Here is a 19333-nt window from a genome sequence, read left to right as displayed (position 1 = left end):
CAAAGAAAAGATAGGCGGGAGCTTGAATGCCCGCAGTGCTGCTTTGTGGACAACGACTCCCATTGTTAGGGCGGAGAGACAAGTATCTTGTCAGTATATCCATAATCTTTGGTTTAGCTCAACATTGATTGATTGGCTATTCTTTTATAATTTATTGATCAATGGAAGCCAAACGCTCGCTGCCTTCCCTTGCATTCAATGCTAGGGGCGGCAACAATGTCATACTATTTTTGACCAGACAGCATCAGATAGATGGGCTACACATACAGAGACAGAGGGGCGCTGTTTCGCTCACTCTGATGCTTTCTCCGGTGAGATAAAGTACATTCAGCCCCTTGCGAATTGAAGAACAATTATGAAACACAGAGGAGAAATATATATTATTTTATACATTTCTTTCTTTTTTATTGGTTATTTGGGAAGCCTGGCTTCCCTTGGCAACCATGAATACACTCCACTGGGGTAGGGTCGACCCAAGGATCCCGCACTATGCATCCACCAAGGAGGCAGAACCTGATATGTAACTTAATTGAGAAAACGAAAGTGAACCTGATATGTAACTTAATTGAGAAAACGAAAGTGAGTATGTCTTTTCGATGACCGGATTATCATTCTAGACGCTGCTTCTGTTGAGCGAGAGATAAACGGTAAGACGACGATGGTTGTGTGTATTCATATAGTTGATGATATCGTTTTGTGGACAGAGTGTTATAATAGGCCTACTCTCCTTAAAAATGTATTCGATGTTAGATGCGGTGTGAATTTGTGCTTTGTAGACTCCACCGGGCAGATGTTGCTATCCGGTTTTGTGATGTGGTTGAATTTATTCTGCCACTCAGTCTTCTTATTGTCTCGGCTTTAGGCTTATATATCACAGTGGCAAGGCATATGAACTAACAGGATTTATAGGCTTTTTTCCCCTGGGTTGATTGATTTTACCCATGCACCGCTAATCATGGGCGTAAGGCAGAGAAAATAAGAAGACACAGTCGCAGATCATATTCAACCACACCTTTGTTTCATAACAAAACCGGAGAGCAAAATCTGTCCAGTGAAGTCAGCCTGGTCTCATAAATTAGACATAACATAGCAAACGTACATTCGGGACACTCAAATTACATTTGGTATGGTTACATAAGACAGACATATGGTTACTTAAAGATTGCTAAAATTCTAATACAATGGCTTGCGAATGTATTCAACCCCCTTGGCATTTTTCCTATTTTGTTGCCTTACAACCTGGAAATAAAATGGATTTTTGGGGTGTTTGTATTATTTGATTTACACAACGGCCTACCACTTGGAAGATGCAAAATATTTTTTCTTGTGAAACAAACAATAAATAAGACAAAAAAACTGAAAACTTGAGCGTGCATAACTATTCAACCCCCAAAGTCAATACTTTGTAGAGCCACCTTTTGCAGCAATTACAGCTGCAAGTCTCTTGGGGTATGTCTCTATAAGCTTGGCACATCTAGCCACTGGGATTTTTGCCCATTCTTCAAGACAAAATTGCTCCAGCTCCTTCAAGTTCGATGGGTTCCGCTGGTGTACAGCAATCTTTAAGTCATACCACAGATTCTCAATTGGATTGAGGTCTGGATTTGTGTTGCTTTAGCAGTATGCTTAGGGTCATTGTCCTGCTGGACGGTGAACCTCCGTCCCAGTCTCAAATCTCTGGAAGACTGAAACAGGTTTCCCTCAAGAATTTCTCTGTATTTAGCGCCATCCATCATTCCTTCAATTCTGACCAGTTTCCCAGTCCCTGCTGATGAAAAACATCCCCACAGCATGATGCTGCCACCACCATGTGTCACGCCCTGGCTCTGGGGACAATGTTATGTTGAGCCAGGGTGTGTAATTCTATGTTCGTATTTCTATGTTGGCCTGAGTGACTCCCAATCAGAGGCAACGAGTGTCAGCTGGTTGTCTCTGATTGGGAGCCATATTTAACTGTCTGTCTTTCACTTTGTGTTTGTGGTTTCTTGTTCTTTTTTGGTTTGTGTTAAACCGTTGACATCACGTTATCGTCTGTTGTTTTGATCGTGTGATCAGTATAATAAATAATATGTTCACCTTCAACGCTGCGCCTTGGTCCTCCTCCTTAGACGATCGTGACACCATGCTTCACTGTGGGGATGGTGTACTTGGGGTGATGAGAGGTGTTGGGTTTGCGCCAGACATAGCGTTTTCCTTGATGGCCAAAAAGCTCAATTTTAGTCTCATCTGACCAGAGTACCTTCTTCCATATGTTTGGGGAGTCTCCCACATGTCTTTTGGCAAACACCAAACGTGTTTGCTTATTTTTTTCTTTAAGCAATGGCTTTTTTCTGGCCACTCTTCCATAAAGCCCAGCTCTGTGGAGTGTACGGCTTAAAGTGGTCCTATGGACAGATACTCCAATCTCCAGTGTGGAGCTTTGCAGCTCCTTCAGGGTTATCTTTGGTGTCTTTGTTGCCTCTCTGATTAATTCCCTCCTTGCGTGGTCCGTGAGTTTTGGTGGGCGGCCCTCTCTTGGCAGGTTTGTAGAGGTGCCATATTCTTTCAATTTTGTAATAATTTTTTTATAACCCAACCCTGATCTGTACTTCGCCACAACTTTGTCCCTGATCTGTTTAGAGAGCTCCTTGGTCTTCATGGTGCCGCTTGCTTGGTGATGCCCCTTGCTTCGGGGTGTTGCTCTGGGGCCTTTCAGAACAGGTGTATATATACTGAGATCATATGACAGATCATGTGACACTTAGATTGCACACATGTGGACTTTATTTAACTAATTATGTGACTTCTGAAGGTAATTGGTTGCACCAGATCTTATTTAGGGGCTTCATAGCAAAGGGGGTGAATACATATGCACACACCACTTTTCCGTTATTTATTTTTTGAAACTTGAAGACTAATTTGTGTATGTCAATTACATGAAATCCAAATAAAAATCCATTTAAATTACAGGTTGTAATGCAACAAAATAGGAAAAATGCCAAGGGGGATGAATACTTTTGCAAGGCTCTGAAGTTCGCCTAATATCAGTTTATGTGACAAAACAAGCAGTCATTGTGTAGAGAATTGTACCATCTAAACCTCTGTGAAATATATTTTCCATAACCACAAATATTGTATATTCAGCTGTTTGAAGCTGGTGTACAAAACCGAAAGTAAAAGAAGCAAAAATGAAACTTCAGGATGGGAAGCAAATGAATAGCACACATGCAGTGGTGGAAAAAGTACCCAGTTGTCATACTTGAGTAAAAGTATAGATACCTTAATAGAAAGTTACTCAAGTAAAGTTAAAGTCACCCAGTAAAATACTACTTGAGTAAAAGTCTACAGGTATTTAGTTCTAAATATACAGTGCATTCAGAAAGAATTTAGACCTCTTTACTTTTTCCACTTTGTTACGTTACAGCCTTATTCTAATATTAATTACATTATTTTTTCCCCTCGTCAATCTACGCACAATACCTCATACTGAAAAAGTGAAAACAGGTTTTTAGACATTTTTGCTAATTTATTAAACATGAAAAACAGAAATACCTTATTTACATAAGTATTCAGACCCTTTGCTATGGGGCTCGAAATTGACCTCAGGTGCATCCTGTTGCCATTGGTCATCCTTGAGATGTTTCTACAACTTGATTGGAGTCCACCTGCGGTAAATTCAATTGATTGGACATGATTTGGAAAGGCACACACCTGTCTATATAAGGTCCCACAGTTGACAGTGCATGTCAGAGCAAAAACCAAGCCATGAGATCGAAGGAATTGTCCGTAGAGCTCCAAGACAGGATTGTGTCGAGGCACAGATCTGGGGAAGGGTACCAAAAAATGTCTACCTCCATCATTCTTAAATGGAAGCAGATTGAAACCACCAAGACTCTTCTTTGAGCTGGCCGCTCGGTCAAACTGAGCAATCGGGGGAGAAGGGCCTTGGTCAGAGATGTGACCAAGAACCCGATGGTCACCCTGACAGAGCTCTAGAGTTCCTCTGTGGAGATGGGAGAACCTTCCAGAATGACAACCATCTCTGCAGCACTCCACCAATCAGGCCTTTATGGTAGAGTGGCCAGACGGAAGCCACTCCTCATTAAAAGGCAAAACATTTTGTGGAGGACAATGAGTGTTGAATTTGGTCAACAAAAAAATGTATGGCTTTTTTGCTATGTGAGGATTATTTAATCCAATAGAAGTTTAATAATGATTAGGTTGTTACGAGTGTACTGATATACAGTACCAGTCAAACGTTTGGACACACCTACTCATTCAAGGGTTTTTCTTTATTTTTATTATTTTCAACATAGAATAATAGTGAAGACATCAAAACAATGAAATAACACATATGGAATCATGTAGTAACCCAAAAAGTGTTAAACAAATCAAAATATATTTTATATTTGAGATTCTTCAAAGTAGCCATCCTTTGCCTTGATGACAGCTTTGCACACTCTTGGCATTCTCTCAACCAGCTTCACCTGGAATGCTTTTCCAATAGTCTTGAAGGAGTTCCCACATATGCTGAGCACTTTTTGGCTGCTTTTCCTTCACTCTGCCATCCAACTCATCCCAAATAATCTAAATTGGGTTGAAGTCGGGTGATTGTGGAGGCCAGGTCATCTGAAGCAGCACTCCATCACTCTCCTTCTTGGTCAAATAGCCCTTACACAGCCTGGAGGTGTGTTGAGTCATTGTCCTGTTGAAAAATAAATGATAGTCCCACTAAGCGCAAACCAGATGGGATGCCGTATCGCTGCAGAATGCTGTGGTAGCCATGCTGGTTAAGTGTGCTGTCACGATCGTTGAAAGGATTGGACCAATGCGCAGCGTGGAATGCGAACATACTTTTATTAAATATTCACCACACGAACAAAAACAACAAAACGATACGTGAAGTCCTTGGGTACATACACAAACCATACACGGAACAAGATCCCACAATACACTGTGCCAAACATGCTGCCTAAGTATGGTTCCCAATCAGAGACAACAAGCAACAGCTGATACTCGTTGCCTCTGATTGAGAACCACCCCGGCCAACATAGATACACATGAACTAGATCTTAAACACAGAACACAAACACATAGAATCTACACACCCTGGCTCAACATATAAGAGTCCCAGAGCCAGGGCGTGACAGTACCACCCCCCAAAGGCGCGGACTGCGACCGCGCCAAACATAAACCGAACAGGGGAGGGCCGGGTGGGCATTCCTCCTCGGAGGCGGATCCGGCTCCGGGCTTGACCACCACCCTCTAATAACCCCCCCGTAGTGCCCCTGGTCTGGTCTCGCTGGCTGGAGCTGGACTGGACATTGGTGGAGTGGATTGCTTAGTAGGCTCCGGTGTGGAGCAGCTGACCGGTACCTGACCAGGCACCGGTGAAACGGGCACGGGCTGTGCCGGACTGACGACGCGCACTACAGACTTGGTGCGCGGAGCAGGAACGGGCCGGACCGGGCTGACGATGCGCACCACAGGCTTGGTGCGGGGAGCAGGAATGGGCCAGACCGGGCTGACGACGCGCACCCCTGGCTTGGTGCGGGGAGCAGGAACGGGCCGGACCGGGCTGACGAAGCGCACCACAGGCTTGGTGCGGGGAGCAGGAATGGGCCGGACCGGGCTGACGATGCGCACCCCTGGCTTGGTGCGGGGAGCAGGAACGGGCCGGACCGGGCTGACGCGCACCACAGGCTTGGTGCGGGGAGCAGGAATGGACCGGGCTGACGACGCGCACCCCTGGCTTGGTGCGGGGAGCAGGAACGGGCCGGACCGGGCTGACGATGCGAACCACAGGCTTGGTGCGGGGAGCAGGAACAGGCCGGGCCGGGATGGCGACGCGCACCATTGGCTTGGTGCGGGGAGTAGGAACAGGCCGGCCCGGGCTGGCGACGCGCACCATTGGCTTGGTGCGGGGAGCAGGAACAGGCCGGGACGGGCTGGCGACGCGCACCATTGGCTTGGTGCGGGGAGCAGGAACAGGCCGGGCCGGGCTGGCGGCGTGCACCATTTGCTTGGTGCGGGGAGCAGGAACAGGCCGGGCCGGGCTGGCGACGCCGCACCATTGGCTTGGTGCGAGGGGCAGGAACAGGCCGGACCGGGCTGGCGACACGCACCAATGGCTTGGTGCGAGGGGCAGGAACAGGCCGGACCGGGCTGGCGACGCGCACCATTGGCTTGGTGCGAGGGGCAGGAACAGACCGGGCTGGCGACGCGCACCATTGGCTTGGTGCGAGGGGCAGGAACAGGCCGGACCGGGCTGGCGACGCGCACCATTGGCTTGGTGCGAGGGGCAGGAACAGGCCGGACCGGGCTGGCGACGTGCATCACAGGCTTGGTGCGAGGGACATGAACAGGCCGGACCGCACTGGGAACACACACCACTGGCCTTACACGGGGATCAGGAACGGGCCGGACCGGACTGGCAACACACCTCAGTACCTCTCGCCGTGCCTTTACACTTTCCTTCCCTCTACTCACCAATGGCTCCCGTAACCCGGTGGCCTTCTCTCCTCGTCCACTAACTCGCCCTTTTTCTGCCTCCAGCAGCCCCGTCGCCCATGCCATGTGCCCCCCCCTAAAAATGTATTGGGGGTGCCTCTCGTCTGTCCGACGACGACACTGTTGGCGCCGTACCTCCTCTCTCGCCAGGGCTTTAACCCTTGACCATGGTCTTCTGCCCTCGAATTGGCCCACCTGGGCCATCGCCAACTTCTCCAGCTCCCTACCCGGCGTTTGCTCCGACACACGCTGCTTGGTCCAGTTTTGGTGGGATCTTCTGTCACGATCGTTGAAAGGATTGGACCAATGGCAGCGTGGAATGCGAACATACTTTTATTAAATATTCACCACACGAACAAAAACAACAAAACGATACGTGAAGTCCTTGGGTACATACACAAACCATACACAGAACAAGATCCCACAATACACTGTGCCAAACAGGCTGCCTAAGTATGGTACCCAATCAGAGACAACAAGCAACAGCTGATACTCGTTGCCTCTGATTGAGAACCACCCCGGCCAACATAGATACACATGAACTAGATCTTAAACACAAAACACATAGAATCTACACACCCTGGCTCAACATGACCAGGGCGTGACATGTGCCTTGAATTCTAAATAAATCACAGACAGTGTCACCAGCAAAGCACCCCCACACCATCACACCTCGTCCTCCAAGCTTCATGGTTGGAACTACACATGCAGAGATCATCCGTTAATCTACTCTGCGTCTTACAAAGACACGGCAGTTGGAACCAAAAATCTAATATTTGGAATCATCAGACCAAATGACAGATTTCCACCGGTCTAATGTCCATTGCTCATGTTTCTTGGCCCAAGCAAGTCTCTTCTTCTTATTGGTGTCCTTTAGTAGTGGTTTCATTGCAGCAATTCGACCATGAAGGCCGGATTCACTAGGTCTCCTCTGAACAGTTGATGTTGACATGTGTCTGTTACTTGAACTTTGTGAAGCATTTATTTGGGCTGCAATTTCTGAGGCTGGTAACTCTAATTAACTTATCCTCTGCAGCAGAGGTAACTCTGGGTCTTCCTTTCCTGTGGCGGTCCTCATGAGAGCCAGTTCCATCATCACTCTTGATGGTTTTTGCGACTGCACTTGAAGAAACGTTCAAAGTTCTTGAAATGTTCCGAATTGACTGACCTTCATGTCTGCTATTTATTTTTTGAAACTTGAAGACTATTTTGTGTATGTCAATTACATGAAATCCAAATAAAAATCCATTTAAATTACAGGTTGTAATGCAACAAAATAGGAAAAACGCCAAGGGGGATGAATACTTTTTCAAGGCACTGTATGTTGTGAAATGAAAGTTGTTTTCTGTTGGTGGTGAGCAAACTTATCCAACAAAAATATAGGATATATTTGTCTTAAGGGGGAAGGTGTTACAGGTTTTGGTTTTTCCATTTATATTTTTAGGTTGGACTTTTAGCACGTTAGCGCGTAGGGCGAACCAATTGGTGTCACCTTGTTAGTCAGTATGTGTTACACCTGTGCTGGTTGCCATCTCGTTAGTGGGAAGGTGTTTCACCTGTGCTGGTCCAGGTGCTATTTAAGAGTGGCTGGCCCAGTGCTCCAGTTATTTTGAGAGATGTGGAGGGTCAACACCTTTAGTTGGCTCTACTTTTTGGTCTGTTTTCTGGCTTTAAGTTTAGTGTGGGATTTTCTTTTGTTTGGCAAATTTAGTGGGCGCTCATGGTGGGTGTCTTTTAGGTTCCAGTTGTTGTTGCTAGTCAACTTTCAGTGGACACCCCCATGAGTGTCTTTCAGAACCCCTCTTAAAACCCCACCTGTTTAGTTTTGGTTGTTGTTAGTGACTCTTTGTTAGTTCCCCCTTCTGTTTCAGCGACATTATTTGGTTTTCTTCCTGGGGAACGTAACAGACGCCAAACCAACTTTCACATGTTCAGGCTATCCTAACTTAAATTTCCTAAAAACGTTTTACTATTACTATATAAATGTGCATAAAATAACTCACCAACGTTTATCAACTATAACTATATACATTTGTATACATTATCATAAAATAACCCACTAACATTAATTATTGAACCATTCATGCTAACGACACCAAACCAACCATCAGATGTTCATTATATCTAACTTCAAACCAACCATCTATCAACTATTACCATACCAATTAGCATAAATTAGCATACTACAACTCACCAACAGTACCACTTTAACCGTTCAAGCTAGATACAGCAAACCAACTTTCATATGTTCAGGCTATACTAACTTATCATCTACCTACTTTTTCAACTATAACCAGTCACCAGCATAACTACTACAGACACTACCACTACTTTAAAAAATTTCAAAACCATACATACTTTAAAACTGCTTTGCTTTAAATACTAAAGTAAAAACTTGTTCAACTTCTACTACTGCCACAAAAATACTTTTAAAGAGTTAAAGCACGTCCAATCAATTGTGGTGTGCAATTACCATGTGTCATGAGCCCTCTCACTCCACCGGGTTACCACCTTAATTGGTTTCCACTATCTTCCACTCTGCTCACCTCTCTCTCTCTACTCAGCCTAACTAGCTCCACCTGTCCCTGCTCTGCTCGGCTCTAATTACTCTGCCAGCTGCGCTGCATTACCCACTAACCTCTCCCAGTACTTTAGGCCCTGTCTTTCAGCTCTCCGGTGTCAGATCGTCTGCAAAGCTCACACCCGGAACCTGTTTGCTCGCGCTTCTGGCTCACCCTGGTTTTGTGACCCCGGACCTGCCTGTTTTTTGGATACTCTTCTGCCTCAGGAGATCCAGACCTGCTTCTGCCATTACGACTCCTGACTACTCTTCAATCCCGGTAACTCTGACCAGCCTTCTGCCTTGCTACTACGTATTTTGGATTTTCCTTGAACTGTACTGCTGCCTGGTTTCATTCCGCCCTGTTGTGTCTGTGTCTCCCCCCCCCCAGGACTTCTGGACCACCCACCACCGGCTTCATAGGACGCATCGCTGCCACTGGGGGGCACAGACCCAGCGCATTGGACGGGATCCCTGTTACCCTGGAGCCTTCATTCACTCCCTACTTCCCTTTTTCCCTTAAGTTTAACAAACTTTCTGGTGTGACGCAATTGTGGTCCCCTGGTCGTCTGTCTGAATCGTGACAGTACGATCTGACCATTATGGACTCAGCGCACACTTTCCCCGACATGGAAACCGAGGAGCATGAGCAGCAGTTCCAGCAGCAGCAACAACAACTCGCCATGATCATTCAACTCCTCACCAACCTTACCCCAGCCAGTCTGCCCACCAGCCCAGCCCCGAGTTACCTGCCCCGGTCATTGCAGCCGCTGCTCCGAACCCAAGATTGGAAACCCCGAGCGGTTCAACGGCGATTCAACCCAGGTCCGGCCATTCCTGACTAGCTGCCGACTTCAGTTCTCCTTGCAGCCAAGGACCTTCGCCACGGAGGGGGGCTAAAGTTGGGTATGCCATCACTCACCTGACGGGCCGAGCTCGACTCTGGGGGAACAGCAGAGTTCGAACGTCAAACCCCCCGCATGTGCAACCTTCGACCTGTTTGCTGAGGAGATGCTGAAGGTGTTTGACCTGGATTCACCCACCGCAGAGGCGTCTCGTGAACTGTTCAGTATTCGACAAGGCAGACGTACAGTCGCAGACCATTCCATCGACTTCCGAACCCTGGCTAGACGAAGTTCTTGGAACACACCATCGTTGGTGGACGCGTTCTTCCATAGTTTGGCTGACTATATCAAGGACGAGTTGGTCTCCCATGAACTGCCTTCCACTCTTGATGAAGCCATCGCACTGACTGTCAGGATCGACAGAAGGATACAGACCCGTCGTCGTGAGAGGGGGCGCCAAGGTCCACCTACTACCGGCATTCGGAGAGATCCGACTGGGCTCCTGTCATCTACTGCCACTCACCCAGGTCAGCTTGATCAGTCTGAGCCTATGGAGATTGGGCGAGCCTCCCTCACTCCTGCAGAGCGCCAGCGCCGCTTCACCTCAAACCTCTGCCTCTATTGTGGAGGTGATGGACATCGTGTGGTAACCTGCCCTTTAAAGGGCCGAAGCTCACCGGGCGTAGGGGGAGTCCGGTTGAGTTCAAGACCATCCAGTCCTCCGACCGCAAACCCCTGCTGCAAGTTCACCTCCGCCTCTCTGACTCAACTCACACCCTGGCTGCTCTGGTGGATTCTGGCGCCCGAAGCCAACATAATGGACATCAAGCTGGCACGCCAACTGGGACTGGAGAACCTCCGTTTGACACCTCCTATTCCTGCCCGGGCACTGGACGGACACTTACTCGGATCGGTCACTCATGTCACGGCCCCGGTCTCGATGGGTCTGTCCGAAACCATCAAGAAACTATCCAGTTTCACCTGCTCCCCCTCTCCAGGCCAACCCCTCATCCTGGGTTACCCATGGCTCCGCCCGGCACAACCCTCAGCTCGACTGGGTGACCGGGGTGATCAGGGAGTGGGAGAGGACTGCCACCGAACCTGCCTGCTTGCTGCCGCACCTACCCCCCTCGGCCAGTACCTACTAACTCCGCTCCTGACCTCTCCAATGTCCCAGAATGCTACCATGGTCTCAGAGAGGTGTTTAACAAAGCAAGAGCCACATCTCTGCCCCTCACCGACCGACGACTGTGCCATCGACCTCCTCCCTGGAACAGCTCCTCCAAGGGGTCGTCTTTATTCGTTGTCTGCTCCTGAAAGAAAGTCCATGGAGGACTACATCAATGGCTCTCTGTCCGCAGGATTAATCCGTTCATCTTCATCTCCTGCTGGTGCTGGCTTCTTCTTTGTGGGGAAGAAGGACGGATCTCTTCGCCCCTGCATCGACTACAGGGGACTCAACGACATCACAGTGAAAAACCGTTACCCTCTGCCTCTGCTCACCTCTGCTTTTGAGTTGCTCCAGGGAGCCACTGTTTTTACCAAGTTGGATCTCAGAAACGCTTACCACCTAGTGCGGATCCGGGAGGAGATGAATGGAAAACCGCATTCAATACACCAACAGGCCACTACGAGTATCTGGTTATGCCTTTTGGCCTCACCAATGCTCCTGCTGTGTTCCAGGCTCTAGTGAATGATGTACTGCGGGACATGTTAAACAAGTTTGTCTTCGTTTACCTGGATGACATCTTAATTTACTCCAGAAACCTGTCTGAACACACCCGCCATGTCCAGCAAGTCCTTCATCGTCTTCTGGAGAATTCCCTCTACGCCAAGGCAGAGAAATGTGAGTTTCACGTCAAGACAGTGGCCTTCCTGGGGTACATAGTGGCAGAAGGAAGTATCCAAATGGATCCTGCCAAAGTATCAGCAGTCACTTCATGGCCAGTTCCGGAGAACAGAAAGAAGCTGCAACAGTTTCTGGGGTTTGCTAACTTCTATAGGAAGTTTATCCGGAACTACAGTACCGTTGCTGCCCCTCTCACTGCTCTAACCAGCACCAAGCAACCCTTCACCTGGACCCCAGCAGCCGACAAAGCCTTCAGTACCCTCAAGGTGAGGTTCACCTCCGCTCCCATCCTCCAGATGCCTGATGTGGACCGGCAATTCATTGTGGAGGTGGACGCCTCGGATGTGGGGAGTTGGTGCTGTGATTTCTCAGTGGGCTGCGGAGGATAGGAAGCTCCATCCCTGTGCCTTTTTCTCACGTCGGTTGTCCCCCTCTGAGTGCAATTACGACATAGGGAACCGTGAGCTGCTGGCTGTGAAGCTTGCCTTGGAGGAGTGGCGTCACTGGCTGGAGGGGTCCACCATTCCATTTCTCGTTTGGACCGATCATAAGAACTTGGAGTACATCCGCACGGCCAAACGGTTGAACTCCAGGCAGTCCCGCTGGGCCCTGTTCTTCACCAGGTTTAATTTCACTCTGTCATACCGGCCTGGATCACGCAACACCAAGCCAGACGCCCTCTCCCGTCAATTCCAGAAGGATGACAACCCCCTCCAAGGATCCTGTGTCGATTCTGCCAAGTCCCTGCATCGTTGCAGCTCTGACCTGGGCTGTTGAGGAACAGGTGCTGGAGGCTCTCCGTAACCAGCCAGGTCCCAGCACTTGCCCAGCTGACCGCCTTTTTGTCCCCCGAAGACCTGAGGTCCCAGGTCATTCAGTGGGGACATGACTCCCGCCTAGCTTGTCACCCTGGCTCCACCCGCACTTACAACCTGCTCGCCCAGAGGTTCTGGTGGCCCTCTCTGAGGAAGGATGTACGGGAATTCGTCCAAGCCTGCCCCATCTGCAACCAACACAAGTCGTCCTGCCAGCCCCCCAGCCGGATTGCTGCAGCCCCTGCCTGTGCCCAGACGTCCCTGGTCTCACATCGCCCTTGACTTTGTCACGGGGCTGCCCCCTTCAAGTGGCATGACCGTCATTCTCACCATCGTTGACCGTTTCAGCAAGATGGCACACTTCATTCCCTCCCCAAGCTCCCAACCGCCAAGGAGACCGCCCCAGGTGGTCCTGGAACACGTCTTCCGGATCCACGGACTGCCAAGGGATGTTGTTTCTGACCGTGGTCCACAATTCTCCTCCGCTTTTTGGAAGGAGTTCTGTCACCTGCTGGGAGCCACAGTCAGTCTGACTTCCGGATTCCATCCCCAATCCAATGGACAGTCAGAGCGGGCTAATCAGGAGCTCGAGAAGGCACTGCGATGCATGACTTCACGCAACCCCCCACTCCTGGTCGCAGCAATTGACATGGGTGGAGTACGCACACAATTCTCTGACCTGCTCTGCCATCGGTATGTCCCCTTTCCAATGTGTTTATGGATACCAGCCTCCTCTATTTGCCAGCCAGGAGGAGGAGGTTACTTGCCCATCTGCACTTGCTTTTGCCTGTCGATGTCGCCGCACCTGGTCACAAGCCCGAGCCACACTCCTCAGGTCCGTTGCCAGCTACACTACCGGGGCCAACCGTCGGAGAATTCCTGCTCCCACCTACCATGTTGGTCAAAGGGTGTGGTTGTCATCGAAGAACCTGCCACTCAGGGTGGAGTCGCAGAAGCTGGCACCTCGGTTCATTGGCCCATTCCCTATCATAAGAGTGATTAGCCCAACTGCTGTCCGGCTCCAACTGCCTAATTCCCTGAGGGTGCACCCCACTTTCCATGTGTCTAAGATTAAGCCCATCCACGAGAGTCCGCTGGTCCCTGCTGCGCCTGGTCCTCCTCCTCCACGGCTCGTCGATGGTGGCCTGGTTTACACCGTCCGCCGCCTGCTTCGGTCCAGACGGAGGGGTAGGGGTCTCCAGTACCTCATTGACTGGGAGGGCTATGGACCTGAGGAAAGGACCTGGGTGCCAGCTAGTCGGATTGTGGATAGGACTCTCATCACCGCTTTCCACCAACGGCATCCTGATCAACCTGCAATCCGTAGGGGCCGCCCCAGAGGGGTCCCTAACCGTCCGGCCCGCTCGGCTTCCTGTCCTGTGCCTGATCCTGTCTCGGGACCTGTCCCATCTCCCCGACCACGGCCCTCCGGCTTCCTCCGAGGATGAGGACGTTCACTCGGACCGTTCGGAGGAGTTCTAGCCCTCCTCCGGCTCCCCTCCTCCCGCCCGGCGTGGTGTTGCTCTTGGGACTTCTGGGGCCGTCCCTTGGGGGGGTTCTGTCATGAGCCCTCTCACTCCACCGGGTTACCACCTTAATTGGTTTCCACTATCTTCCACTCTGCTCACCTCTCTCTCTCTACTCAGCCTAACTAGCTCCACCTGTCCCTGCTCTGCTCGGCTCTAATTACTCTGCCAGCTGCGCTGCATTACCCACTAACCTCTCCCAGTACTTTAGGCCCTGTCTTTCAGCTCTCCGGTGTCAGATCGTCTGCAAAGCTCACACCCGGAACCTGTTTGCTCGCGCTTCTGGCTCACCCTGGTTTTGTGACCCCGGACCTGCCTGTTTTTTGGATACTCTTCTGCCTCAGGAGATCCAGACCTGCTTCTGCCATTACGACTCCTGACTACTCTTCAATCCCGGTAACTCTGACCAGCCTTCTGCCTTGCTACTACGTATTTTGGATTTTCCTTGAACTGTACTGCTGCCTGGTTTCATTCCGCCCTGTTGTGTCTGTGTCTCCCCCCCCCCAGGACTTCTGGACCACCCACCACCGGCTTCATAGGACGCATCGCTGCCACTGGGGGGGGGCACAGACCCAGCGCATTGGACGGGATCCCTGTTACCCCTGGAGCCTTCATTCACTCCCTACTTCCCTTTTCCCTTAAGTTTAATAAACTTTCTGGTGTGACGCAATTGTGGTCCCCTGGTCGTCTGTCTGAATCGTGACACCATGTAGTTATTAATGAGACTTGCGAAGAAAACGTTTTCTTCTTCTTCTTCGTCTTCTTCTTCTTCTTCGTCTTCTTCATTATTATTATTATTAATGGGACTTGCGACGCAAACATACTTATTATTATTATTTGGAACACTACTCCTCCTACATCGCTAGAAACGTCATTCAAACTTTAAAACGTCCAGATCGGTCCGGAATAGTGTGCTTGTACACAACTCTTTTATATATTTTATATTTTTTAAGTTATTCCTTTTTTTGTCCTCCATCCGCTTACATGGGATTTCCTCAAGATTCTAAAAGGCCCCATTGTGACACCATTACATTTTACATTTTAGTAATTTAGCAGACGCTCCTATCCAGAGCGACTTACAGTTAGTGAGTGCATACATTTTCATACTGCACTGTAATGCAATAATGTAACTTGACACAAATCAGCTACTTTGACCACTTTGCTACAACTTAGACAAAGTTAGAGCATTTTCCATTGCAGATACTGATAATGAGGATTCGATCAGTCAGTCACTTGCATGAACACAGAAATTTGTTATTAGAACAGCACATGAATAGAACACAGAAATTAGTTATTAGAAAGGCACAAACATTACAATTTCCATCACAGTATCAAAAGTAAAAGTATAAATAATTTCAAATTCCTTATATTAAGCAAACCAGACGGCACAATTTTCTTTTTTATTTATGTATAGCCAGGGGCACACTCCATGTACTCCTGAGTGTCGCAGTGGTCTAAGGCACTGCATCGCAGTGCTAACTGTGCCACTAGAGATCCTGGTTCGAATCCAGGCTCTGTCGCAGCCGGCCGCGACCAGGAGACTCATGGGCGGTGCACAATTGGTCCAGGGTAGGGGAGGGAATGGCCGGCAGGGATGTAGCTCAGTTGATAGAGCATGGCGTTTGCAACGCCAGGGTTGTGGGTTCGATTCCCACGGAGGGCCAGTATAAAAAAATATGTATTCACTAACTGTAAGTCGCTCTGGATAAGAGCGTCTGCTAAATGACTAAAATGTAAAAATGTCACGTTCGTTGTGTAAAGGATCAGACCAAGGTGCAGCGTGGTATGCGTACATGTTTAATAAAGAAGTAAACACTCGACAAAACAACAAAAGCAACGTGACGTTCTAATGGCTACATAAACAAGCCGAAACAGGAACAAGATCCCACAACTAAGGTAGGCAACATGACTGCCTAAGTATGATCCCCAATCAGAGACGACGATCGACAGCTGCCTCTGATTGGGAACCACACCCGGCCAACAGATATATACACATTCTAGATATACACATAGATATTCACAACCTGACCAAACCAACTAGAGATCTCTATGTCAGGGTGTGACACTCAGACAGTAATTGACAAACAAAGCATTTGATGCAGGAGCTTGGCAACAAGTATAAACAAATTGACTGCCCTTTTAACCAAATTCAAGCAGAAATTCACCACCAATCTAATTAGCATTTCATTGCACTTTGCTAATAAAAACAAAAGGCAGTAAAATACACCCAGATTCTAATCTAATCAACTCAATTTAAATGATACCTGTGTCGCTCCTCTTTGAACTATCCGCCGTCCTACAAACAAAAGTTTCCCTGTTACAATAAATTCATAGCACTTACAGTACAATAATCCAAACATGACAATTTAATTTACACAGTAACATTAATTTCCTCACAAGATTTATCAATCTTCACACCTCTCCCGGTGTCAGTGACCCCAGGACTTCCGTGGGAATGTATCTTCCTCGAGATTGCCACAGATAAGGTGTGTTTGACCCCCCTGCCCACAAATAGTCAGACATCCAAACAATGTCATAAATCGTGATTGAGTCATCATTCTGTGCTCCTACGCCAGCGTGAAATAACATTGGTGATGATTTTGCCTTGACTTATTTTTCTATTTCCCCTCAGCATCACCTCAGAGAACATTTTACATGGAAGTGGATATTTTGTGAGGTGAGTTTGTTTTGCATCATCAAATCACTTCCAGGAAGTAAACATAAGCTTGTCATTAGGTTATCTATGAGGCTTTAATGCCCAACATAATTATATTTTGCGACCATACACTCTTAGAAAAAAAGGTGCTATCTAAAAGGGTTATTCGGCTGTCCCCATAGGAGAACCCTTTGAAGAACCCTTTTTGGTTCCAGGTAGAACCCTTTTTGGTTCCATGTAGAACCCTCTGTGGAAAGGGTTCTACCTGGAACCAAAAAGGGTTCTCCTATGGGGACAGCCGAAGAACCCTTTTGGAACCCATTTTTCTAAGAGTGTACTTATGGTGGACAGATGAGAAATATATAAATAGTTTTGAGTTAAGTACTCCTATAAATTTGATTTGATCTCTCTGTGTCCTCCACAGCCAGAGCATGGGGTCCGGCTGGTGTAAGATCGTATTGAAGAACGAGACCCCTTACGACTGGCACTACTCCAGTTCCCACCATGTACCCTATTCCGGTCAAACTTCTACACAGGTAAAATATTGACATGCATTTATTTTCTGACCCCGAATTCACATTCACAGTGCAAAGCATAGTGTGGGAGGGAGAAATCTGGTCTTATCTCATTTGAGGCATAGTTTAAATAATTAAGCTACTGTACTTGTGCTTTTGGTGTAGAAGACCTTCAAAATGTGTAAGCCTTATGGGGGACATCAAATGCACTGTTAATATGCTTTTATAATCTATACAGTAGAGGTCTTCATGGTCCAAAAAGTTGGACCCGTTCCGAAATGGATCCGTGGCTTTCCCACCCGACCCGATATATATATACAGTGGGGAGAACAAGTATTTGATACACTGCCGATTTTGCAGGTTTTCCTACTTACAAAGCATTTAGAGGTCTGTAATTTTTATCATAGGAACACTTCAACTGTGAGAGACGGAATCTAAAAAAATCCAGAAAATCACATTGTATGATTTTTAAGTAATTAATTTGCATTTTATTGCATGACATAAGTATTTGATACATCAGAAAAGCAGAAACCTTTGTTTGCAATTACAGAGATCATACGTTTCCTGTAGGTCTTGACCAGGTTTGCACACACTGCAGCAGGGATTTTGGCCCACTCCTCCATACAGACCTTCTCCAGATCCTTCAGGTTTCGGGGCTGTCGCTGGGCAATACGGACTTTCAGCTCCCTCCAAAGATTCTCTACTGGGTTCAGGTCTGGAGACTAGCTAGGCCACTTCAGGACCTTGAGATGCTTCTTACAGAGCCACTCCTTAGTTGCCCTGGCTGTGTGTTTCGGGTCGTTGTCATGCTGGAAGACCCAGCCACGACCCATCTTCAATGCTCTTACTGAGGGAAGGAGGTTGTTGGCCAAGATCTCGCGATACATGGCCCCATCCATCCTCCCCTCAAATCGTCCTGTCCCCTTTGCAGAAAAGCATCCCCAAAGAATGATGTTTCCACCTCCATGCTTCACGGTTGGGATGGTGTTCTTGGGGTTGTACTCATCCTTCTTCTTCCTCCAAACACGGCGAGTGGAGTTTAGACCAAAAAGCTCTATATTTGTCTCATTAGACCACATGACCTTCTCCCATTCCTCCTCTGGATCATCCAGATGGTCATTGGCAAACTTCAGATGGGCCTGGACATGCGCTGGCTTGAGCAGGGGGACCTTGCGTGCGCTGCCGGATTTTAATCCATGACGGCGTAGTGTGTTACTAATGGTTTTCTTTGAGACTGTGGTCCCAGCTCTCTTCAGGTCATTGACCAGGTCCTGCCGTGTAGTTCTGGGCTTATCCCTCACCTTCCTCATGATCATTGATGCCCCACGAGGTGAGATCTTGCATGGAGCCCCAGACCAAGGGTGATTGACCGTCATCTTGAACTTCTTCCATTTTCTAATAATTGCGCCAACAGTTGTTGCCTTCTCACCAAGCTGCTTGCCTATTGTCCTGTAGCCCATCCCAGCCTTGTGCAGGTCTACAATTTTATCCCTGATGTCCTTACACAGCTCTCTGTTCTTGGCGTGGAGAGGTTGGAGTCTGTTTGATTGAGTGTGTGGACAGGTGTCTTTTATACAGGTAACGAGTTCAAACAGGTGCAGTTAATACAGGTAATGAGTGGAGAACAGGAGGCTTCTTAAAGAAAAACGAACAGGTCTGTGAGAGCCGGAATTCTTACTGGTTGGTAGGTGATCAAATACTTATGTCATGCAATAAAATGCAAATTAATTACTTAAAAATCATACAATGTGATTTTTCTGGATTTTTGTTTTAGATTCCGTCTCTGTGTACCTATGATAAAAATTACAGACCTCTACATGCTTTGTAAGTAGGAAAACCTGCAAAATCGGCAGTGTATCAAATACTTGTTCTCCCCACTGTATATATATTTTTTAAACGGAGACACGTTCCGAAAAGGCCCATGGGAAAACTGACTGGGCGCTGCCAGCACCATCAATAAGCCAGCGTTGGCCAAATGATCCATAGTTACGTATCCTTAACTGCCTATAACAAATTACAAAAAAACTATTTGATGTGTAGCATATTCAAAACTATATAGCCTATTGTTTTATTGGTTT

At 48.0% G+C, this 19333-nt stretch overlaps 1 protein-coding gene across 1 annotated transcript in view; it reads left to right on the top strand.

Annotated features, from left to right (window-relative positions):
• The first annotated feature begins 586 nt into the window (after positions 1 to 586).
• Positions 587 to 19333, top strand: part of LOC121540846 — a 76155-nt gene continuing 57408 nt past the window's right edge. The window contains exons 1-3 of the mRNA XM_041849968.2: positions 587 to 647; positions 16717 to 16761; positions 17165 to 17276. Coding sequence (XP_041705902.2) covers positions 17172 to 17276 — 105 coding nt within the window. The 5' untranslated portion in view covers positions 587 to 647; positions 16717 to 16761; positions 17165 to 17171. The remainder of the gene's footprint in view (positions 648 to 16716; positions 16762 to 17164; positions 17277 to 19333) is intronic.

This window comes from Coregonus clupeaformis, chromosome 3 (genome assembly GCF_020615455.1).
Source record: "Coregonus clupeaformis isolate EN_2021a chromosome 3, ASM2061545v1, whole genome shotgun sequence".
NCBI classification, from domain to species: domain Eukaryota; kingdom Metazoa; phylum Chordata; class Actinopteri; order Salmoniformes; family Salmonidae; genus Coregonus; species Coregonus clupeaformis.
Note: the sequence above shows the minus strand (reverse complement) of the source record. Positions and strands in the feature narration are given on the sequence as shown.